The sequence below is a fragment of the Phyllobates terribilis genome, unplaced genomic scaffold (assembly GCF_046119375.1).
Source record: "Phyllobates terribilis strain yellow unplaced genomic scaffold, ASM4611937v1 Scaffold_4__5_contigs__length_816908805, whole genome shotgun sequence".
NCBI classification, from domain to species: Eukaryota; Metazoa; Chordata; class Amphibia; order Anura; family Dendrobatidae; genus Phyllobates; species Phyllobates terribilis.
This window is the reverse complement of record NW_027362764.1, coordinates 629,143,719-629,167,035: the sequence shown is the minus strand read 5'-3', so window position 1 is coordinate 629,167,035 and position 23,317 is coordinate 629,143,719. Positions and strand designations below refer to the sequence as shown.

The following is a 23,317-nucleotide window of genomic DNA, read 5'->3' as shown; positions in this document are numbered from 1 at the left end:
CTTGTAGTAATGTGCCCCATCCTGGTCATCTTGTAGTAATGTGCCCATCCTGGTCCTCATCTTGTAGTAATGTGCCCCATCCTGGTCCCCATCTTGTAGTAATGCCCCATCCTGGTCCCCATCTTGTAGTAATGTGCTCCATCCTGGTGCCCATCTTGTAGTAATGTGCCCATCCCGGTCCCCATCTTGTAGTAATGGCTCCATCCAGGTCCCCATATTGTAGGAACGTCCCCATATTGTAGGAACGTCTACATCCAGGTCCCCATATTGTAGGAACGTCCCCCATCCAGGTCCCCATATTGTAGGAATGTCCCCATCCAGGTGCCCATATGTCCCCTTCCAGGTGCTCACCCAGGTGCCCATATGTCCCCATCCAGGTGCCCATAGTGCACATAACAGAGAAAAAAAAGATTCTTCTCACCTGTCCTCTGTTCCCTCAACGTCCTTTCTGCACATGCAGCCAGCAGGCACCATAGCCCCCTTGACAATTGTAGCCTGGTCCAGGAGCCGCCGACATCAGCGCTTTAGTTCAGTGTATTGCCATGCAGAGACCGGCTCTCTGCACAGCAATACCAGTGTCAGCCGCCGGCCTATCAGAGGCCAGCAGCTGACATCTGCGCATGTCAATGACGTCATTCGCCGCTGTGCTGGGACGCAGAGGTCAGCTGCTGGCCTCTGATAGGCCGGTGGCTGCCACTGGTATTGCTGTGCAGAGAGAGGGTCTCTGCGCGGCAATACACTGAACTAAAGCGCAGCTGTCGGCGGCTCCTAGACCGGGCCAGGATCGGGGTCTATGGTGCCTGCGTGCCGCATGAAGCAGCAGGGGGGGCCGCATGCGGCCCGCGGGCCACGTGAGACCCCTGAGCTACACTCTCAGAGAACACAATGGCGCCATAACAGAATGTGCTGCCATGCTGAATGCACTTGGTCACTCAAACCATCAAAATCCACTGCTGGCAGTTACCTTTGCAATTGCAGACCAGTGACTTCTCAGATGTGCTTGATGGTAGACAAGTCCAGAGATGCTGCAGGCCACGGTAGCATATTTATGGCACACAGGCTGCTCACAGCAGCACAAGCAACATGCGGCCTGGTATTGTGGTGTTGAAAAATGGCTCTTGGGACACCGGAAAAATGGTGGTCCCACAACAAAATCAATGTAAGTACCTAAAACGAAGACTAGAGGGGTACGGCTACTGTACACCATAATTCCAGGAGTAAGTCTGGTGTGACGGTCTGTCATGAAAGTCTCAAAAGGTTATACAGGTGCAGAGCAAACCGGCAATGGGGGATGGAACGAATGTCTATCCTCTTAATAATGATAATCTTTTTATTTATATAGCGCCAACCTATTTCAGTCCTTTACAATTCAGACAATTTCAGCGATGAGTCCCACCTTTGTTTTGGATGCAAGGATAGCTTCTCCATCGATCAGTACAGATTGTGCCTTGGATGCAATAATTGGTCTGGAGCCCCATGTGGGCAACACCGTGAGGATGCCTTCACGAGGACACGTCACACTAGTCCTACTGCTGGGATTGTGGTGTGGGGTGTCAATGTAAAGTAGTCAGCCCCTCGTGTTCATTAGATACACCAACAGCTCAGCATTACACAGATTTGGTCATGAAACAAGTTGTACGGCCATTACATCAGAGTCCCATGAGCCCTTTTTGAACACAACGTGAGGCCGCAACTCACTTGTGCGGTGAGCAGTGTGCCTGGCCTAAACGTGCTACCATGGCCTCCCATCGAGCACATCTGGAATGTCATTGGTCAGCACTTGCCAAGGGACCTGCCAGCAGCCAATCTGGATGATTTGTGTGCCCAAGTGCCATCAGTTTGGCAGAACATTCCTTAGACAACCATTAATAGCAGCCGTGTAAGTGCGTGTATTTCTGCATGTGGAGCTCATATTCGATAATGAATAAATCAAAAAGGTTTTGAAAAGGTTTCCATTTTTTCATCATTTGTATATCATTAACATGACTATTACTACTAATTCCACAACAACGTTACAGTCTTGGTTTCAATTTTAAAGTCGAGGAGTGTTAAATACGCATCTGATAGGAAAGAGGGGTGGCCAAATGGAAATAATGATGTATTAAACATTACCTTTCCTATGCCGGACATTAGTTTGAGTGAAACATTATGAGGACAAGGGCCTGTAGAGGGTTTGTCTTTATTGAAACAGAATGCAAGAAAAATAATGGAGAAAATCAAGATGCTAGATTTCTACCACATTGCATAAGAAGCCATCTCAGACAGAAAAAAATAACACGGGTTAAGAAGTCGGATTGTAGGGAATTGCAGAATCACTTTGGGGAAAGTTTTTCATTAAAATCATTTTTGGTGATAATAGGCGATTGACAGTCCACCCTTCCGACAATGGGGTTGGTAATAAAGGAGACAATTATATACAAGATATGGCGGTAAAACACCAACAATTAAAAAAACAGCAGTTACTTGAGAGGTGGTTTACAATATTAAGAAAAAGTACTTTTATTTAGTTTTTAGTTTTACATTTATGACATCATATTCGGACACATTGCATAATCCACCTGAACAAAGATCTAGATGAAAAACTTAGATTGTGTTTAACACAAAGAAAAATATATAGTCTTCCATATGTAAAAGCCTGTAATAATCATGCCTTGCAGATGAGTAGCCGTGGCTTCTCAGACTGGGGCAGGTTTCCCAAACCATTGGCACACAAATCTAGTTCAACTCGTATGCTAAAGAACATACTGTAGGATAAAAGCGGTCACTGGACTGGGATGAACATGCCAAAGCAAATCCTATAGCAATGATCCGCAGAAGCTCTAAATACAAAGAAATTGAATGTAAGTTCATTGCAACCTTAGCTTGGCATATACACCAAGGCACGTCATCTTACACATTATTTACAATATGTAAAAGATAAATACAGCATTAAGTAGAATTAGCCTTATTTCTGTTCAATGGTTTGTATTAAAAGGGACTTGCATTTACTCATGTACGTCCACATAAGCTGCGTGTAAAGCATGGTACGGCTGATGCCAGCTTTTCATAGTGACTTATGGTATTATAGTGTGCTGAAGCCATACATTCAGATCAGTTCGGCTGAGAAGGAGGTTGGCCAAATGCCCCTCTACCCCCAAAACCTATTCATTCCAACTCCATCATAAATGTTTTTATGGGGAATGTGTTGCTGTGAGACCCCTCTGATAACGCTTTATATAATAGGAAGGAAAAAAATTGGGCATTTTGAAATCCATCGTGTGCCATCATAAACTTGATATCCTCATCAATTCCCATCCAAAATCAGCTTGTTTAGCCAACTTTTCTATCAAATGTATGGCCAGCTATACTTATACAGCTTTACCCAAGTCATGAATTACAGATCAGTAATTGTCCCATCTGTGGCCATGTTACATTTACCTAGTAATCGATATGTTACCTCTATTTCTACTTGTAACTCTTCTTTGTAACTTTTACCATTACTAGTCTGGATTTTAAAGGGAAACTGTCAACAGGTTTTTGCTACCTCATCCGAGAGCAGCATAATGTAGGAACAGAGACCCTGATTCCAGCAATGTGTCACTTAGTTTACTGGGTGCAGCAGTTGTGATAGTTTTTAGATGTAGCAAAGCTCAGAAATCTAACCCCGCCCTCACCATATAGCAAAGTTCAGAAAGCTAACTCCGCCCACACCATGTAGCAAAGTTCAGAAAGCTAACCCCGCCCACACATGTAGCAAAGTTCAGAAAGCTAACCCCGCCCACACCATGTAGCAAAGTTCAGAAAGCTAATCCCGCCCTCACCATATAGTAAAGTTCAGAAAGCTAACCCCGCCCACACCATGTAGCAAAGTTCAGAAAGCTAACCCCGCCCACACCATGTAGCAAAGTTCAGAAAGCTAACCCTGCCCACACCATGTAGCAAAGTTCAGAAAGCTAACCCCGCCCACACCATGTAGCAAAGTTCAGAAAGCTAACCCCGCCCACACCATGTAGCAAAGTTCAGAAAGCTAACCCCGCCCACACCATGTAGCAAAGTTCAGAAAGCTAATCCCGCCCTCACCATATAGTAAAGTTCAGAAAGCTAACCTCGCCCTCACCATGTAGCAAAGCTCAAAAGCTAACCCCGCCCACAAAGTGTAGCAAAGCTCAGAAAGTTAACCCACGACCACACCACAGCTTTCTGTGTACACTGTATATTGACAGTAAGCTGCGAATCAGTGCTGGCTGCGTGGTTGGACCAGGATGCACGTGGCAGCAACAGTCTCTTGCTGATAAACTTTTTGTATTGAAACCACACACAGCCTAATAAGTGACACATCCCTGGAATCAGTGTCTCAGTCCCTACCTCATACTGCCATTAGATTACATAGCAAAAACCTGCTGACAGATTCCCTTTGAGAGGAATCACTGAGTTGGTGCCATGTGATAACAGTGTCAATGAATCATGGGAAGCGGACAGGATAAGTTCTCCAGGATGTATGTAACTCCCCAGATGTGACGGCATATAAATCGGTCGTGCTTTAGGTTGATGTCAAACAAAAACTCCTTCAACCTCAAGTTCTCACAAGGTTACAGTGAACGAAATCTTTATTTCAAACACAGAGCACAATAATAAGGCAAAAGAAAGGATTTCCAGTAGCAGTAAACCATGATCATGCCAGGATTAAAGAGAAAGCATTTAGAGATAACATATTCTGAGTTATAAAAATATCCCATGTATTTACAGACATGACCTACGCAAACTAAATTCATGATGAAGAAAATGTTAAGAGTGGAGATTAAGGGTGTCGCTGCAGAGAATACAATACTGAACACACCATTCCCCGACCTGCCGTGTACCTCAGCGCAATAACTAGCTGCATTACTCCATGTTTACAACCTACGTCTAACACACAGATAGTTTTCATTTCCAATGACTTCTACCAAAGTGGGTCACCCCCTCCAGAATCTGGAATGTATCATACATTAAAGTGCACATACAGTGGAGGCAATGAGCATGCTGGAGGACGAGGCCTATCCACTTATATGGAGTTAGATTTGTCTTAGTGTCTAAGTGGAACTCCGGGAAAGTCATGTTCATATAAATATATAGAAGTAAAAGTACAGGATTAGAAAAACCTGATTGCTTTAATTAGTAGAAGCAGCGCCTGTCATGGGTTGTGTTTGTTATTGCAGCTTTGCGCCACTGCAGGGAATGGGCTATGAGCTGCACACACAAGCTCTGGACAAGGGTGGCACCGATTCTGGAAAAAAGGAGTCATTTTTCTAGTCCCGTACTACTACTACTTAAAAAAAAGTAATCATATCCTACATATTGACAAGTTTGTGTACTAATGCATTTAGGTATTTTTTTAAAATTTTCAATAATTCAGGTTGCCAAAAGCAAACCAGCGGCAGAGGATTTGGTGTGAATTGGCAAAATAGGAGCGAGGCATTTACATCCACTCAACTCTACTAGGCGTGCGATCCTTGTATCTGGAGTGATTATACTGAGTCAATATATGGGGAATAATAAAGCTAGGGTAGTCTATCAAAACTATCCAACATAACTGTTGTCCACAGCAATCAATCACGGCACAGCTTTCTTTATTACAGGACAATTTAAAAACTGAAAGCTGTGCTCTGATTGGTTGTGATGGGCACTAAAGCCTATTTATGATACATTAGGCCCACCATTTTGCCATTGCCATCAGACTACAAATCACTTAATTCTGGTTGTAAAATTGCAGCGTCCTTTTCAAATGCATACACAGGCCATGTAAAAGCAGCACATTTCATCAGCATGATCACCCCAACATTACACCAACAAGTCACTTCAGTCACAATAAGATGTGCAAAATAACAGTGCAAGAAAAACACAGGAATCTAAAATTAAAGGGACTGTCAGCACAGAATGACTGTTCAAACCTTTTGCAGGCACTCGGGACACCCTTGGTGTGGCCAAGTATTTCAGGGCACCTTCTCACCTGCTTGTTTTCCATCTAGCTCTGCCTCTTTAAAGCTAGAGCTGTCAATCAAAGGGAAGGGGCTGAAGTGTGGGATAGAGGGAAGATGCACTGAAATGTTTGGCCACACCAAGGGTGTCCGAACACCTGTACATGGTTTGAACAGTTGTTCTGTGCTGACAGAGTCCATTTAAACAAAAAGCACATGAATGTTCTCATTATTTCAGGTAATGACAATACAACTGGTTTACTTCATGACAAAAAAAGCAGGATTAGGGCAGATTAGGATTATTGTCTCCAGTAATTTAACAGGTTTAATACAATTTTGTGTTCACTCTTTCACCTTGATTGTATAGGTTTGACAGCATTACATCTCAGGAATATGCACACTATACATGAGTAAATGGGATACGGATACATTTTGGTTACAGCCGTTTTTCCTGTCCACCAATATTTTACATTAAAAAAAGTCTTCCTTCCCAGCGTTTTGAGTAGTGAACTACTTAAGGCTCTCCCTTAAGGGAAATCTGTGATGTTCACATGCGACATTACCACTTGGCAGTTTGCACATCGTGCCCCAACCATCAAAAAAAGTTATAAGACTGTAAAATCAACTGTCCTACTCCTTGATTGTTAGATATTGGTTAAAGGGATATTTGTTTTAACAAATAAAAAGTATTCATTGTGTTATGAAAAGTTTGACAACTTTGGTTTTGAAAATCTCGACTTGTCAGTGAACTTTTTTTTTTTTTTTTTTTTTTTTTTTTTTACTTCCAAGGAATAAAGATCTCTCATGTGATGAGGATACCGGTACAAGGCTCTTTACAAGCCCTGCACAAGTGTGATCCTACCATCAAGACAGATTCATCTAAAGGGTCACATTCAACAGGAAATCCTGAAAATTGACAAAGTATATCAGAGCATTGAATGTCGTCATTGTAGAATGAATAAGCTTTAGGCTATGTGCCCACGTTGCATTTATGAAGCAGAAAATTTCTGCTGCATAAATGCAAGTCCTCTCCCGGAAAAACGCATGCGGAATTCCGCACGCGTTTATCGCGCATTTTTCGCGCGTTTATCACGCGTTTTCCACATGCGGAATTGCCTTGCGTTTTTTATGCATTGGACAAAGGCAATTCCGCTTGCGGAAACGCAAAATTAAATGACATGCTGCGGATTTTTGAACGCGGCATAAACGCTGCGGAAAAATCCGCAAAACCTACAAAAGACAAAAATATATCTCATACCCTACCATCATTATATATAAATGTAAAGCAAAGTTGCATAATAAATATAGGGTACTTAGTGAACTATTTTTGATCAAAAAAAGTATACAAGCCGTCCCACCAGCGGCAAGGTGACCCTAAATTGGGACGGTACCTATACTGCCTATATTAAAAACCTTACTGTATATCAAAGTTGAAGTAATGCATATAAAAGGGTAGACAAATAGGACCGGGTCCCAACTCCAGACCACCTAGGCCCGTGGTAAGCTACATATATACCAGTCAGCTCAACAAAGGGGATGCCACACCCTTAAATTGCACAGAATGCAAACAAGATAAAAAAACAAGTTCAGTTCACATTGCTTGGTTTTTTGTCTGCCCTTTTATATGCATTACTTCAACTTTGATATACAGTAAGGTTTTTAATATAGACAGTATAGGTACCGTCCCAATTTAGGGTCACCTTGCCGCTGGTGGGACGGCTTGTATACACTTTTTTTGATCAAAAATAGTTCACTAAGTACCCTATATTTATTATGCAACTTTGCTTTACATTTATATATAATGATGGTAGGGTATGAGATATATTTTTGTCTTTTGTAGGTTTTGCTTCTTTTTGCTAGTGTGAACATGCTCCTATTTCTTGCATGTCTACCATCTTAGACCTCAGTTCACATTGCTTGGTTTTTTGACTTGTTTGCATTCTGTGCAATTTAAGGGTGTGGCATCCCCTTTGTTGAGCTGATTAGTATATATGTAGCTTACCACGGGCCTGGGTGGTCTGGAGTTGGGACCCGGTCCTATTTGTCTGCCCTTTTATATGCATTACTTCAACTTTGATATACAGTAAGGTTTTTAATATAGACAGTATAGGTACCGTCCCAATTTAGGGTCACCTTGCCGCTGGTGGGACGGCTTGTATACACTTTTTTTGATCAAAAATAGTTCACTAAGTACCCTATATTTATTATGCAACTTTGCTTTACATTTATATATAATGATGGTAGGGTATGAGATATATTTTTGTCTTTTGTAGGTTTTGCTTCTTTTTGCTAGTGTGAACATGCTCCTATTTCTTGCATGTCTACCATCTTAGACCTCAGTTCACATTGCTTGGTGGTTTGCTGCGGAAAAATCCGCAGCATGTGCATAGAACCTGCGGAATCCCATTGGGGACCATGGGGTGCGGATATACATGCGTTTTTCAAGAGTTTACGCTGCGGAAATTCCGCAGCATATACGCTTGAAAAATGCTACGTGGGCACATAGCCTTATTTGCCAAAAACAAAATTACCCCAAGGGTAGATTCCCATGGGAGTTGTCCAGAGTGGAAAATGCACAGAAAAACATTGCTGTAGAAAAGCAAAGGAGTTCCTAACACATATCATCCTTTGCCTTGTATATCTGCAGAGAGAGATTGGAGGAAATTCACTGTAATGTAGCAGGTTTTCTGCATGCAATTCCACGGTGGAAAGTCTGCTGCGGATATGACCCGTGGGAACGTACCCTTCAATGACCTCAGCAGTTGAGCATCTCAGTTACTAGAATACTGTCCACCTATAAAAGACATCCCAGTACAGGCAGCACTCATGGAAATCATCAACATTATTATTTCAACATGCAGATCAACGTTACTTCTTCAATATCGTCCCATTTCCTTCATTAAAAACATATTGGTTGAGAGAAAAAAAAAAAAAAGAGTCTCCAAATGTCCTTTATTATTTCATGTCATGTCCCTTGGAATAGGCGACCACAGATCTGTGAATCCTAGCTACACAAACCATTTAAAATACTATGAAAACATTTTAGTGTTGATAATTCAGTTCTCAGTCAAGGGAACAAGACGACATTTAAACAAACGACCACAATCAATAAACCTAGAAATCAAAAGCAAATAGATACAGTATGAATACAATTTCCAAAATCTCTCTCTTTAAAGTGAACATTGAAACTCTGGAGGAAGGGCGGGGTAATAGGTTAAAGTACATGTAAATAGCCTATGAACAAGGTAAGTAGCCACAGGAGGCTCCTCAGATGGAAAAAAAACAAAAACAAAAAAAACGCAGGTTCAACAACAGCTGCCACCAGCTTGTCCTGCATTGTGCGGTCCGGGTGGCCCAGGCATTGGGTTTTGTGGTCCAATTTTAATTCCATTTGCCTAAAATAGAAAAAAAAAAAAAGATTGTTAAGTATTTGAGGCTTGCTATATTCACCATGCAACACTACCTACATCGTGTGCCAGTGATGGCTCCAGCCGATCACACCCAAAGCTTTGTGTCCAGGGCTGTGGAGTCAGTAAGCCAAACCTCCGACTCCTCAATTTCCCTGACTTCTCACTCAGCTTTTAGTGGAGATGAATCTGCTGCACTTTATGTACACGCTCAGTAGTGAGGCAGTGAGATGAATCTGTGCTGCACTTTATGTACACGCTCAGTAGTGAGGCAGTGAGATGAATCTGTGCTGCACTTTATGTACACGCTCAGTAGTGACTATGGCACTGCCTCAGTACTGAGCGTGTACATAAAGTGCTATCAGGAACAGAACATTTCAGAACTTTCCCAAATTCTTATGAAAATATTTACAACACATCCTGCATTGTACTATTGTACCTAATTTATTATATATCTTAGGAGTTGGTCCATTTTATACCGACTGCGCGAAAAATCGACACCGACTCCACAGCCCTGCTTCTGCCATCAGCGAAGTGTGGAAATAACCATTAGAAGACAGACAGCTGTTTTTTTTAGTTTTCTATGTGCATTTTTTTTTTCATCTTTTAGTAACAGTTTTTGAAAGTTTTTCTGTAAAAAAAAAAACAAAAACAAAGAAAAAACATCAAAACTGCAGCAAAAAAACCTCCACTTTTTGTGGCAATCTACGAATGGGCAGATTTCCAGCTTTTCTTTTTTAAAAATGTATATTTAGAGCGGAATAGATGCAAAAAAAAAAAAAGTTTAAAAGAAAACCTATGCGAACATGGCCGAAGACTTTTACAAGGCTGCTTTTGTCATACACTTCCTAAAAACTGCAGATTGTCATCATTGAGGATAAAAGATCTCATATTGAATATTATGGTGTGGGGGAGAGCAGATACCTACAACCCGGGCACACCTTATCAGAACAGGTGTCACCTACTTGAATGCACTGTGACAAAGCCATCACCTGTGTGAGCAGGGCTAAGTAATAAGGGCCTGAAACACAGATTCCTGTTGAAAACGGTTTAACGTCTACGGGGTTGCGGAACCCAAGGACATCTGACAAATTTAGGAAGAAACATTTTTAGGCCAATCTGATAGTATGAATCAGTAAAATATTGGCACAGTGTTTATACAGTCTCACTGGGTCACGAGAGCTCACGTTTAAAGGCATTTTTGCCTAGTTTAAAGTTTTTCTCAATGTGCCCAGGGGGGATGACATGTGATTGCTGCAGCCTTCACAGCTAACTGGCATGGTGGAATGTGAATGCTGCAGTCGATCAGCAGCCACTGATTGGCTGCAGCAGTCATTGGCACCTCCTCTGGATATTGATTGCACAAGACTGACGTGGCTCACAGTAGCAATTGTGGAAGAGTGCGCCGGATCCAGGAGGGGAGCATGGAATATTGTTTTCTCTTAGCCCACCCCAGGCCCATTAATGATAACTTCTAAAGTAGGGGAAACCCCCCTTTAGGTAACGACAGTGATTTGCACTGGCTGGTGCACAGCATCGAAGGGTAAAAACACTTAGTTTTCAAATCTTTCTGAAAAAAAGCAAAAACCGAATCGGAAAATTCTTCATGGTAAGAAACAGAGTTTTGGTGCAGGAAGTCTGAAGTCTCTGCGGCAGCAGGCTGCTTACATTACAATACACAAAGCTGGTATATTCATAGACCTAAGCCAGGAAAATAAATGCATACATTGTATAGCGAAAAAAGGCACCGGTCTGCAATTAGCAATGGGTGAAACGCTGCTCCTATTAAATACGGTAAGCAGGTACACAGAGGTAGCAGAGTTAGGATTGTCAGGTAACAACACATCATTCGTGTGCAAAAAAAGCATGTAATGGTTTAATGACCCCGGCAAGCCAAGTTACACACAGAACTCTGCTACATCCACACACCTGACTACATGGCTCCCTGTGTGATACTCTCGACCTATGATTAAACTTCTCCTAAAACTTTCACCAGTACAAAACAAGTAAGTGGGGGAAAGGCCAGGAGTTTTCCGGCGGCTGCGAGTATTTTCTGTCTTGAGTCAGCTGTGTGGATGCATACAAGTGTTCAGTGTCATCAATAATTTCTATGATCCCCAAAGACATGGCAGCTCGCCAACAACCCACACACGGCGCAGCTCCTTTCATTCATCAAGATCACACTGCTATCTTAGCGCTCGCTACCTCAAGTGGGTTTTGCTGGGGAACACGGCACTTTGGGTGGGGGAGGACTAACACAGGAGCTCTCAGACATTAAGCTCTTAAGGAAACTTTGCGTCACAGTCAGGCTCAGATTTATGGTGCTTGGCAGTTGTTCTGCAACTGTAGTAGCCTTGGGGTTTCTGGCAATGGCTGGGTATTGACAGCAGCTGAAGTGGTTTCGGGGCTTTCTTTGACTCTGTTTTAATAAAAAGCATGCCCTATGGCTCATTGGTTTTGCCCCCTCTCAGCTGGTAGCAAGTTTTGGAGGACTCGGAGAGCCAGGGCTGGCGCTGCGCCAATTAAGTAGCACAGACGGCTGGCTCTCACAGCAGATTGCAATCAGAGCTCCAGAAAGGCACAGTGAGGCAGTCAGGTGCTGGACTAAGCTGCACACCAAGCACCAACTAGGAGCCGCGACCTGCCCAACTTTCCTACAGCTTTTTATATTCGCGTTGCTGGCTTAGAATAATGCATGATCTCCCCTCCCCCGTGTGTCATATCCACTCTCACTCCGAAAGACAAAGAGAATGAGATAATAGCCCAGACACAGGGAGGGAGAGCCAGCAGCAGTACAAAGACACTGGGGGTGTGGTGGAGGATGCGGGCAAGTGGGGCATTGGAGGGTGGATGGGATTACACAAGCCATCCGAGAGGAGATGGTGAACAGTGGTGTAATGTCCGTGTATCTGATGTACTGGGGGAATAGGGTGGAAGACGCTCCACAGATAGGAGAACGTTTGTGCCAGACCCCTGTATACCATTATTGAGCTGTGTATTAGATGCCATTGTCGTAAATGAGGCAATGTGGTTCTGTAATAGGAGCCCAGTAACTTGGGGAAGCAACGTGTGGCCATGTTAAAAAGACAGCCAAGCTGAGAATAAAGGTCGGCACACACATTCGCTGAATGTCAGCCCAACCCTCATTTACTGGTGGGGCCAGTCACCCATCTCACCAGAAATGTGGTAGTCAGGGGTCTCTGCCAGCAGCTTACGCCCCACCGAGAACACGCATGCTCATCCCAGCTAAGTGTGCATGCCTCAGCGAGGGGATCAGGGTGAAGAGTTAGAGGCCTAGTGCAGATATCTAAAGTGTACAGCCACCACAAAGAGCATCATCAGAAAATGACCGATTTACAGAAAAACTTGATTTAAACAATCGCATTTTTCATTATTGGTAATGTTTTTTCTATACATAAACCACCTCCCCCTTCCCCAGATCTTGCAAAAAAAATGAAGAAATCTTGCAAATCTCACACTAGCCAGATACATGGCCATAGGGATCAAAAGAATGAGTGACCCTGCTAACTTATCATTGTGAATGAAGCGGGAGGAGGTGAGCTGTGACATCACCTATTGTGAATCTTCTGTATATAGAGGTTTTACCTGTCATTGTAATTTGGTCTGCAATGATGGAGAATAGCAGAAAAGTCTTCTGTACAGAGCAGAGAATAGGAGTCTAATATAAACCCGGCGACACACATTATATGGCTGTCGGATGAACGATGCTTGGGCTGACAGCGATCTCCGACGACTGCCCCATACACACGAGTGCTCACCCAGACAAGACGTCCTGTGCTCGCTGGGAAAATGCCACTGACTGACGTCAGTCAACGTCTTATGTCAGGGAGAACAATGGGAATGGCAGTCTGTTATTGCAATTGCGTGATCGACATCTCTCCCGACCATCAGTCAGCTGGCTGAACCCGGCCGACATTAGTCTAAGGTGTATGGGGGCCTTTAGGCTCAGTGGCCAGTATGAAAATTGTAAGATTTCAGATTATTATTCCTTTTATGTGTACGGAAAAAAAATGTAGAATACAAATAACAATCTTAATGTAAACAATAGGTAATTTTTTGATAAAAAAAAGGTATATTTCAGCAAATCAGTGTGTAATAAGGAGTGGGGAGGATTATGGTAGTAAGTGTAGGACAAGCTGGAATCTATTTCCGGTATTTCCTGGGCCACCTTATACATACAGCAGCGGACACGACAGCCATGCTTCTGTGGTTGTATAGATGGGTGTAATGTAACTTCCATTAAGGCGATTCTCTCCTGTGCGGTCCATAAATATATAGTATTATGGTACATATTCTGTGAATGCTCGAGAAAAGGAAGATATATTTGCAGTTGGTAGCAGGGACATGATTGTTCTATGCCCTCCACACAAGACAGCACTCACACCCCAGGGGTCCCGCACTCTTCCCCCGTGTGGATGCTTATTGCCGTTTTCTCACGTGCGCACTTTCCTTACTGCGCTGCTGACGGTGAATGAACGCACAGGAAGGAGCGAGGGAATGCATGTAAGGGGGGAAAAAAACATAAGGTGAGATAATAAAGATGGCAAGCGAGAAGGACATGGAAACTGCGTGAAAGAGCAGCAGAGGAAGAGGAGGGGGAGGGGAGCGCACCGACCAAGAGCTATAAACAGAAAATAAAATAAACAGATGACAGGATATTAGAGGTCTGTGCGTCTCCATGTGGAGAGGATATTCCTGAAGCTAACTTGATAATCACTTTAAGGACTAGAGAGCACGGACATTAATCTGATGCTATCAATGTGCATGGATCAGATCAGAAGTAGAAGGCAATATATGGGAGATGTCCATCTCCACCTCTACTTACACTACTTGTCTACTATGGCAATATATTGCCATCAGATGTCCGCTCTATTCTGCAGATGAGGATTGTTCCCTATTGAATAGGGAGATCCCTATGAGTATAACCCAATCCTATAATAACAGCGGTAGAGTACAGGGAGACGCTAGCACACCTGAAGCACTATAGTGAAGAGCACTAGAAGCACGGTATAGTGACAGCCGCTCCTCGTCTCCAGCACACACCCGCACCATCCTGCTGAATCTCACATAATAGGAAGCAGAAGACGCCGGCGCAGCAAGAACCAAGGAGGCTCGGCAGATGAAATAAGGCGACAGCAGCAAGTTTTCTATCAGTCTTTCGTTATGTTGGGATGTCTTCTGGAGGTCTCTTGGTGAACTTTACCAGTGAGGTCAAAATGCCTTTCTTTGGACATTTAATAATCCAGCCGGCAGACCACCCATGATGTCATTTCAGTATATATATATATTGCAGTTGCCAGTAGGGTGTATTGCTGCATCACAGGATGACAGATTTATCTAAAAGCTACAGGAGGCCATAGCCATAAAGTTGTCCAGGTAGTAGGGATAAGGGGTTAGTGCCACTGTCCTGACCCGAGTTGAGGGTCATGGAAACCTAGAGCCCTCAACCTTGTGACATCCAGACATGCGGCTGATGTAAGCAATGTGTACCGTGATGTCTGCCTCCGGCATGTCTGTCCTGTTCCCTGAGCAAGTACTGAGGCCCAATCCATAGAGTCAGACTGGACAATACATTACTTGTCAAACAATATATCAACAAGTGACGGGCTGAGGAGCTCAGCTGCTGATTACTGCCAGTCACCACCCAGTACAGTGTGAATCTCTCCTGGTCCCGGCCTGACACCGTGCACAACCCCATTATTAGTACTGGAACTAGTCTTTGTACTGTGAAGCAAATGACATGAGCTAATCCTTGTGTATCAAGTCGCAGCCACTTTGAAGTCTGCACAAATTCTATGTTCATGATTTCAAAGCCCTGGTGCAGCATAGGAGGCTGTGCTCAGGGGAGGGCGTTGAGGCTCTTAAAGGGAATCTATTACTAGGTTTTTGTTATGCAATTTTGTGCTATATGAGAGCAGAATGCTGTAGGAATAGAGACCCTAATACCAGTGATGTGTCACTTACTGGGCTGCGTGCTGCAGTTTTTAGAAGATCACAGTTTTAGCTGCTACAGATCTAGCAGTTCTCTGAATGCTAAGCTCTGTATAACCCGGCCCACGCCACTGATTGACAGCCCTCTATATACTCTGTGCATAGGCAGAAAGCTGCCTATCAGTGGAGGTGGTCGGGTTATAGAAAGCAGGACGACTGCATGGCACGAGACACCTCGTTCTCCTGATGATAAAACACTGATTGTATTGAAACTATAACATGCAGCCCAGTAAGTGATACATCGCTGGAATCAGGGTCTCTGCTCCTACATCATGCTGCTCTCAGAATACATAGCAAAATCCTGGAGACAGCTTTCTTTTAACAAGCTATAACCAGGGAAAGACCAAAACATAAGAACTGTGGTGATAACCGCCTAAAAGCATAGTTTTTTTTTTTTTAAAGGTTGAAGGAAGACTAAGTCCATCTAGTTCAACCCATAGCCTAGCATGTTCAACCCATAGCCTAGCATGCTCAACCCATAGCCTAGCATGCTCAACCCATAGCCTAACATGCTCAACCCATAGCCTAACATGCTCAACCCATAGCCTAACATGCTCAACCCATAGCCTAACATGCTCAACCCATAGCCTAGCATGCTCAACCCATAGCCTAGCATGCTCAACCCATAGCCTAGCATGCTCAACCCATAGCCTAACATGCTCAACCCATAGCCTAACATGCTCAACCCATAGCCTAACATGCTCAACCCATAGCCTAGCATGCTCAACCCATAGCCTAGCATGCTCAACCCATAGCCTAACATGCTCAACCCACAGCCTAACATGCTCAACCCATAGCCTAACATGCTCAACCCATAGCCTAACATGCTCAACCCATAGCCTAACATGCTCAACCCATAGCCTAACATGCTCAACCCATAGCCTAACATGCTCAACCCATAGCCTAACATGCTCAACCCATAGCCTAACATGCTCAACCCATAGCCTAGCATGTTCAACCCATAGCCTAACATGCTCAACCCATAGCCTAACATGCTCAACCCATAGCCTAACATTTGCAGGGCAGCAGTCAAGTGGGTAAGGCTGAGATATTCTGTGGGCTACGTGTGAATGTCTGTATTATATATTTTACAGTAAATTGTTTTCCTACAAAATGGCTATGTCCTCGAGTATAGGATGTCGATAGAAAGTTTCTATTCTTCATCCTCTAATAGCCAAAACTTGCTATTCTAATTAGATGACCCACTAAAATCAGCGTGTTTGGCCAACATACATCTAAAATGCCTGACACTAAATCTACTAATTAAACACGTAAGCATAACAGGCCACCAGTATCATTACTGCACTGACGTGACCAATGGTAGTGACATTAACCCCTTACACCACCATGAAAGTTTTAATTCATAGCTTTTTTTCCTATATGCTGTTGTCTAAATATAGGGTGTGGTGAGCTGTAACCTAATAGTCTGAAAAATATACATGATACATAATGTGTTCGGTATGTATTAAACCTTCCATCGTGGCGGCCAGATTTGAGACCTACCTATACTATACAGGCTGTGTGCACTAGAAATCTGATAAACTACTACAGTCTCCAAAATGTGTTGGCGTCTAGCCACCGAGTTTGGCAAGGAAGCTGCATACACAGTATCGGGCGCATTTACACTGGTTATAGGGAATGAGCATTCCTAAAAATGCTATTTTCCCAATAATCGGCCGATGTAAACAGGCTGCCGATCACCTGATAAACGAACAAAAAACTTGTTAGTCGGGTAAAATTATTTTCATGCTTACTTAAAAATAATCGTTTTCAGAAGCAGGACATGGACATGTGTAAATGGCACTTGTGCTGCCGAGGATAATGATATGCTATGTACACAGAACGATCATGTTATTAATTGTTCTGTGGGCATGGAAAGTGTGTTTAGCCTGTCTGAACACATTGATCGGCAAACATGTATACGGACATACAGTGTTTCCACAAAAATAAGCCCTAGAATGATTTTACAGGAGTTTTGGAGTATGCTTGAAATATAAGCCCTACTCCAAAAATAAGCCCTAGTTACAGTCAGGACTGGCATTTGGGGGGAGGGAGGCAAACTGGTCAGTTGCCCAGGGCACCCAGCATTTCTATTTCGAGGTTAAAACTGCTTAAGGACCTTTGGTGACATCACGGTCATGTGACTATGATGTCACCAAAGTTCATTTAACTGCAGGAGTCTAGAGGAACTGAAGAGGTGACAGGCTGTTCATGTACCGTATGTGCCGTGTGCACGTATACAGACACACGTGCATGTGCCGTGTGTATGTATATAAGCGTGCATGTGTGTAATGATGATTATATTTGAATAAATGTTGATTTTTTTGTTCAAGAATAAATGTGGATTGTTGTTCATTGGAAAAAATAAGACATCCCCTGAAAATAAGCCCTAACCCATCTTTGGGAGCAAAAAAATATTATAAGACAGTGTCTTATTTTCAAAGAAACAAAGTAGTTTAAAACTGCGGGATGGCCAATATAAATCCACCTTGCGCAGGCTCATGGCAGCGGTGAAATGACCGCCAATCGGCTGCATGTTTCCATGCACACAAAACATTTGGTAACACGATCGTTCAGTGTCCATACACTGTCATTGTTCGCTGCAGCCCATATCCAGTTTACACAGGACGATGAGCTGCCGAGAACGATGTGCTTTTTAAAGGGACTCTGTTTGAACAATCATTCTGTGCTGGCAAGGTACAGATAATAATCGGCCAGTGTAAATGCCCCGTTACTATTCTATCTTAACTAGGTGTTCAGCAATACACTGTCATTAACTCTTATGCCCTCTAATGATAGAATTTTCCTCATACAGCAAAGCCAAAGCTTGAGCTAAAGAGAACAAGACCTAATAGCTTATTCTAAATGCTTAAATGCTCTAATGATCAGTGTGAAGAGTGTTTGTTTTTGGGACTATTCGAGTAAGAAAAAAAAGATTTTTTGACATGAAAAAGTAGACATTCCTTTTAAAGAGAGTTATCACCCAACTCAACAAGTTAGGATAGGCAATAACTTGATGATGGCTGGGGACCCACCATTGGACTTTTATTCAGGCACTGAACATTGTTCTCAAATGCCCATTGGAATGGAGCAGTGGGATGCAGAATTCATTGACCACGAAACTGCTGGAGATCCCCAAGTACAGTGCTCAGCGACCTCTGGCCATGAGACTGCTGGAGATCCCCAAGTACAGTGCTCAGCGACCTCTGGCCATGAGACTGCTGGAGATCGCCAAGTACAGTGCTCAGCGACCTCTGGCCATGAAACTGCTGGAGATCGCCAAGTACAGTGCTCAGAGACCTCTGGCCATGAAACTGCTGGAGATCGCCAAGTACAGTGCTCAGCGACCTCTGGCCATGAGACTGCTGGAGATCCCCAAGTACAGTGCTCAGCGACCTCTGGCCATGAGACTGCTGGAGATCGCCAAGTACAGTGCTCAGCGACCTCTGGCCATGAAACTGCTGGAGATCGCCAAGTACAGTGCTCAGAGACCTCTGGCCATGAGACTGCTGGAGATCGCCAAGTACAGTGCTCAGCGACCTCTGGCCATGAAACTGCTGGAGATCGCCAAGTACAGTGCTCAGAGACCTCTGGCCATGAGACTGCTGGAGATCGCCAAGTACAGTGCTCAGCGACCTCTGGCCATGAGACTGCTGGAGATCGCCAAGTACAGTGCTCAGCGACCTCTGGCCATGAAACTGCTGGAGATCGCCAAGTACAGTGCTCAGCGACCTCTGGCCATGAAACTGCTGGAGATCGCCAAGTACAGTGCTCAGAGACCTCTGGCCATGAGACTGCTGGAGATCGCCAAGTACAGTGCTCAGAGACCTCTGGCCATGAGACTGCTGGAGATCGCCAAGTACAGTGCTCAGAGACCTCTGGCCATGAGACTGCTGGAGATCGCCAAGTACAGTGCTCAGCGACCTCTGGCCATGAGACTGCTGGAGATCGCCAAGTACAGTGCTCAGCGACCTCTGGCCATGAAACTGCTGGAGATCGCCAAGTACAGTGCTCAGCGACCTCTGGCCATGAAACTGCTGGAGATCGCCAAGTACAGTGCTCAGAGACCTCTGGCCATGAAACTGCTGGAGATCGCCAAGTACAGTGCTCAGAGACCTCTGGCCATGAGACTGCTGGAGATCCCCAAGTACAGTGCTCAGCGACCTCTGGCCATGAAACTGCTGGAGATCCCCAAGTACAGTGCTCAGCGACCTCTGGCCATGAAACTGCTGGAGATCGCCAAGTACAGTGCTCAGAGACCTCTGGCCATGAGACTGCTGGAAATCGCCAAGTACAGTGCTCAGCGACCTCTGGCCATGAAACTGCTGGAGATCGCCAAGTACAGTGCTCAGAGACCTCTGGCCATGAGACTGCTGGAGATCGCCAAGTACAGTGCTCAGCGACCTCTGGCCATGAAACTGCTGGAGATCGCCAAGTACAGTGCTCAGCGACCTCTGGCCATGAGACTGCTGGAGATCGCCAAGTACAGTGCTCAGCGACCTCTGGCCATGAAACTGCTGGAGATCGCCAAGTACAGTGCTCAGAGACCTCTGGCCATGAGACTGCTGGAGATCGCCAAGTACAGTGCTCAGAGACCTCTGGCCATGAGACTGCTGGAGATCGCCAAGTACAGTGCTCAGAGACCTCTGGCCATGAGACTGCTGGAGATCGCCAAGTACAGTGCTCAGCGACCTCTGGCCATGAGACTGCTGGAGATCGCCAAGTACAGTTCTCAGCGACCTCTGGCCATGAGACTGCTGGAGATTGCAAGCAGTGGCTTGCATCCGCTTTTCCATTCCAATGGGGCATTTCAGTCCCCCATTCTCAAAATCAGTTGAGATCAAAGAGGTGGGAACCCAGCAATCAGCAAGTTATCACCTAGCCCGTGTATAGGTGCTAAAGGGTTATTTCCAAATTGCTAAGTTAATGCCATCATTCCATTAGGCCAGGTGCCCTGATCCTCCTGCAGCTGCTCCATTTCAGGCCTCAGCATTTTTTCTTCTGCATTTCTATCAATGGAGCGGACTTATTTCATTAGCTTAGCCAGCTGCCTGCTATCACCGAAACCCTGTCCTGCTTCAGGACAGGACTGATAATTGCCGGGACCTGGGAAAGAGCTGCTAAAGGAAGCTTATGGCCTAATAGAGCTATATTATCCAGTTAGGTAATGGATTGTTTAAAGTGGAGTTAGAAATATATATTTCTTTTACCTGGAAAACCCCTTTAAAGAAATGTAACAGCAGGAAACAATTGACTGTTCTGAATCGCAGGAAGCGTGGAGCGGCCATTCTGAAGTGTGCAGCTAGTAACACTACTACAGCTCCACGCTGCGCTACTCAACAGGTTACACAGGAGACGGGGATGGGCCGGAGATGCAGTTGCTGCCGATAAATGAGTTATTACAATCTCTACAGTGTATTAGCATAATGATTCCATTCAGAGCAAATGGATAATAAATGCTAAGAGAATAGAGGCGGATTCACAAAGAAACTTCAAAGATCTCACTAGAAACAGTAAACTCTGGGGGGAAAATGTATTTGAGCAGACTGCAAACTGTTAATGATCCGAAAGCAGCAGTCAATCTTGTATCAAAACGGGAAAACAAAGGAGAACAAGTCCTGCGGCAGTCCTCACTGAGCCAGGTGGCGACCCTTCTCGTAGCCGTGCTTTACCAACAGCTAGTCTAGTGCTTGAAATCCAAGTCCCCCATTTACTCCCAGGTCACATGTAGTGTAAGCAGCTGCAGGGAAGCTGGAGTTTTCCCAAAATGCCCTGCCATCGTCTGCAACCCCTGACCCTCACAGGCATCACAGACCTCCAGAGAGCGCTTCCAGGGCGCCTCCTTGTGGCCGTTCCCATATAAGTTTTGCAGCTCATCTATAACTGAACTACATGTGGTATACTAGGAAACCGGGTCAGAAGGAAAGCTCATATAAGGGACAATGTCATAGATTAACTATTCTAGAAGCCTTTATGGATTGCTCAAGAAAGAGAAAAATTTACAAATTTACAATCAACACTCCAACTTACTGCATGTGTCATCCTGAGCCTCCTGGTTCATGTCATGAAAAAGCAGGAGAAATCTGCAGAGGTAATAGCCATTCTGTCTAACCACATTTCATACTGTGCTAGCAGCAATGTGTCAGCTTTGGGAACCTACCCAAGGTCTTCTTTCTAGCTTTTCTGGAGCCTCTAGACCAGAGGTCCTCAACCGCCGGTCCGCGGACCAGGACCGGGCCGTTGGGGTTTTTCAGCCGGTCCGCGGCGCCGCTGACAGCTAGCTCCGCGGCCCTGCGCCTGGTCAGAGCTCGCTCTGTGTGGATTTATAATGTTTTCTGCCATAGCCGTGACAGCTCGCAGCTCCCGGCAGAGAACATTATGCAGGACGGGGTGGGGCGTCGGGCGGGTCTTAGTGACGCAGCCCTCCACAGCACAGCATGGTACCTGTTGTACGTCACGGGGCGGGTCTTAGTGACGCGGCCCTCCTGCACAGCATGGTGTGTTCCTGACGGGGTGGGGCGGCAGGCTCTCCTCACTGACACGCCCCCGGCAGAACATGTTATGTGGGGCGTGCTGGGGCAGCAGACTGGCTTCAGTGATGCGGCTCCCGGTACCGGTGTTCAGTGTGTAGCGCTGCTAAGCAGCAGCGCTGTATGCACTGACGCTCAATGTACAATGCTGCTACTTAGCAGCGCTGTACACCGAGGTCCCGCCAGCATCCTCCCCATACAGCTCCACCCCTCCATAACCCCACCCCCATATGACCAAAGCCCCGCCCCCACCCCCACCGGGCCATGGAAAACTGGTCTTGCTTAAAGCCGGTCCCTGGTGCAAAAAAGGTTGGGGACCTCTGCTCTAGACCACTATTTCTGGCACAAACATGGGATTTGCTTCAGTTACACCAAGTGCAATTCATTTCCAATATTTCTGTAACTAACTCCAATAAAGAAAAAGCTCTCAGGCCAAGTAATATATGCAATAATTTTAGTTCTACAAGTAATGTACATAAGAAAATTTCATAAAAACAGGAGGTGGCACAGATGAGACTAAAGATGGCAACACCTGAATCAAGTATGATTATCCTACACAAATAATAGGTCTGATATACTAAATCATGCAGATCAATGATAGCTATGGTAACTTATCCACCAAGTATGAATTCCCATATACAATGACCATAAGTGTATATACAGGAGAGAATCACCTACATACAGGGACCCACTATACCAGACATGTCTCACACTGACATGCTTCGTCACCCATATCAGACCTATTATAATTTGTTGGATAGTCAGTCTTTTTCCAGGGGTCGTCATCTTTTAGTCTCATCTGTGCCATCTCCTTATGTTTTCATGAAATTTGCTTATGTACATTACTTGCATAAATAACATTATTGCATATAATAATTTAGTTTTATCTTTATCTAGTTATGCATAATTATGCTTTTTTCCTAATTTGCATGGATTGTGGTTTTAGGTGTTTATTTCTCTGACTAGAAAAGTGTTGGAAAACTCCATCAGGTAGGATCTGATTCCGGCTGACTGTTTTGTCCTGTTACAGCATATAGCAGACAGATTCTGGTATTAGATTTTTTTTTAAATAAATCAATGCCAACAGGGCTGATATCCTGCTGCATACTGTTTTATCAGAAGTGCCAAAACAATACCCCTCATCAGGATGCAAATAAGTGAACCCAGCCAGAAAGCCTCAACACACATTAGATAGATGTGGTCAACCATCTGCAGGGTCGTCAAACTAGAGGCCCGCGGGCAGAATCGGGGCATGTCATTCTGTGGCCCGCGAGGTCCGTACACAGAAGGACCGGCTCTCCACTTTCCCCTGTATGGAGAGCCTGCCAGAGCAGAGTTGAAGTCTGTGCTGTAGCTCAAAATCTAAGATGGCAACCATCCCTTGTGCCAGCTCTGCCCCTCTACTAAGTACTGGCTGCCATGTAAGGTGACACAG

The 23,317-nt window shown here is 44.6% G+C and overlaps 1 protein-coding gene across 1 annotated transcript in view; it reads right to left on the bottom strand.

Annotated features, from left to right (window-relative positions):
- Positions 1-8,851: 8,851 nt before the first annotated feature.
- Positions 8,852-23,317, bottom strand: part of RAB2A (RAB2A, member RAS oncogene family) — a 109,004-nt gene continuing 94,538 nt past the window's right edge. Inside the window, exon 8 of the mRNA XM_073679338.1 lies at positions 8,852-9,328. Coding sequence (XP_073535439.1) covers positions 9,239-9,328 — 90 coding nt within the window. The 3' untranslated portion in view covers positions 8,852-9,238. The remainder of the gene's footprint in view (positions 9,329-23,317) is intronic.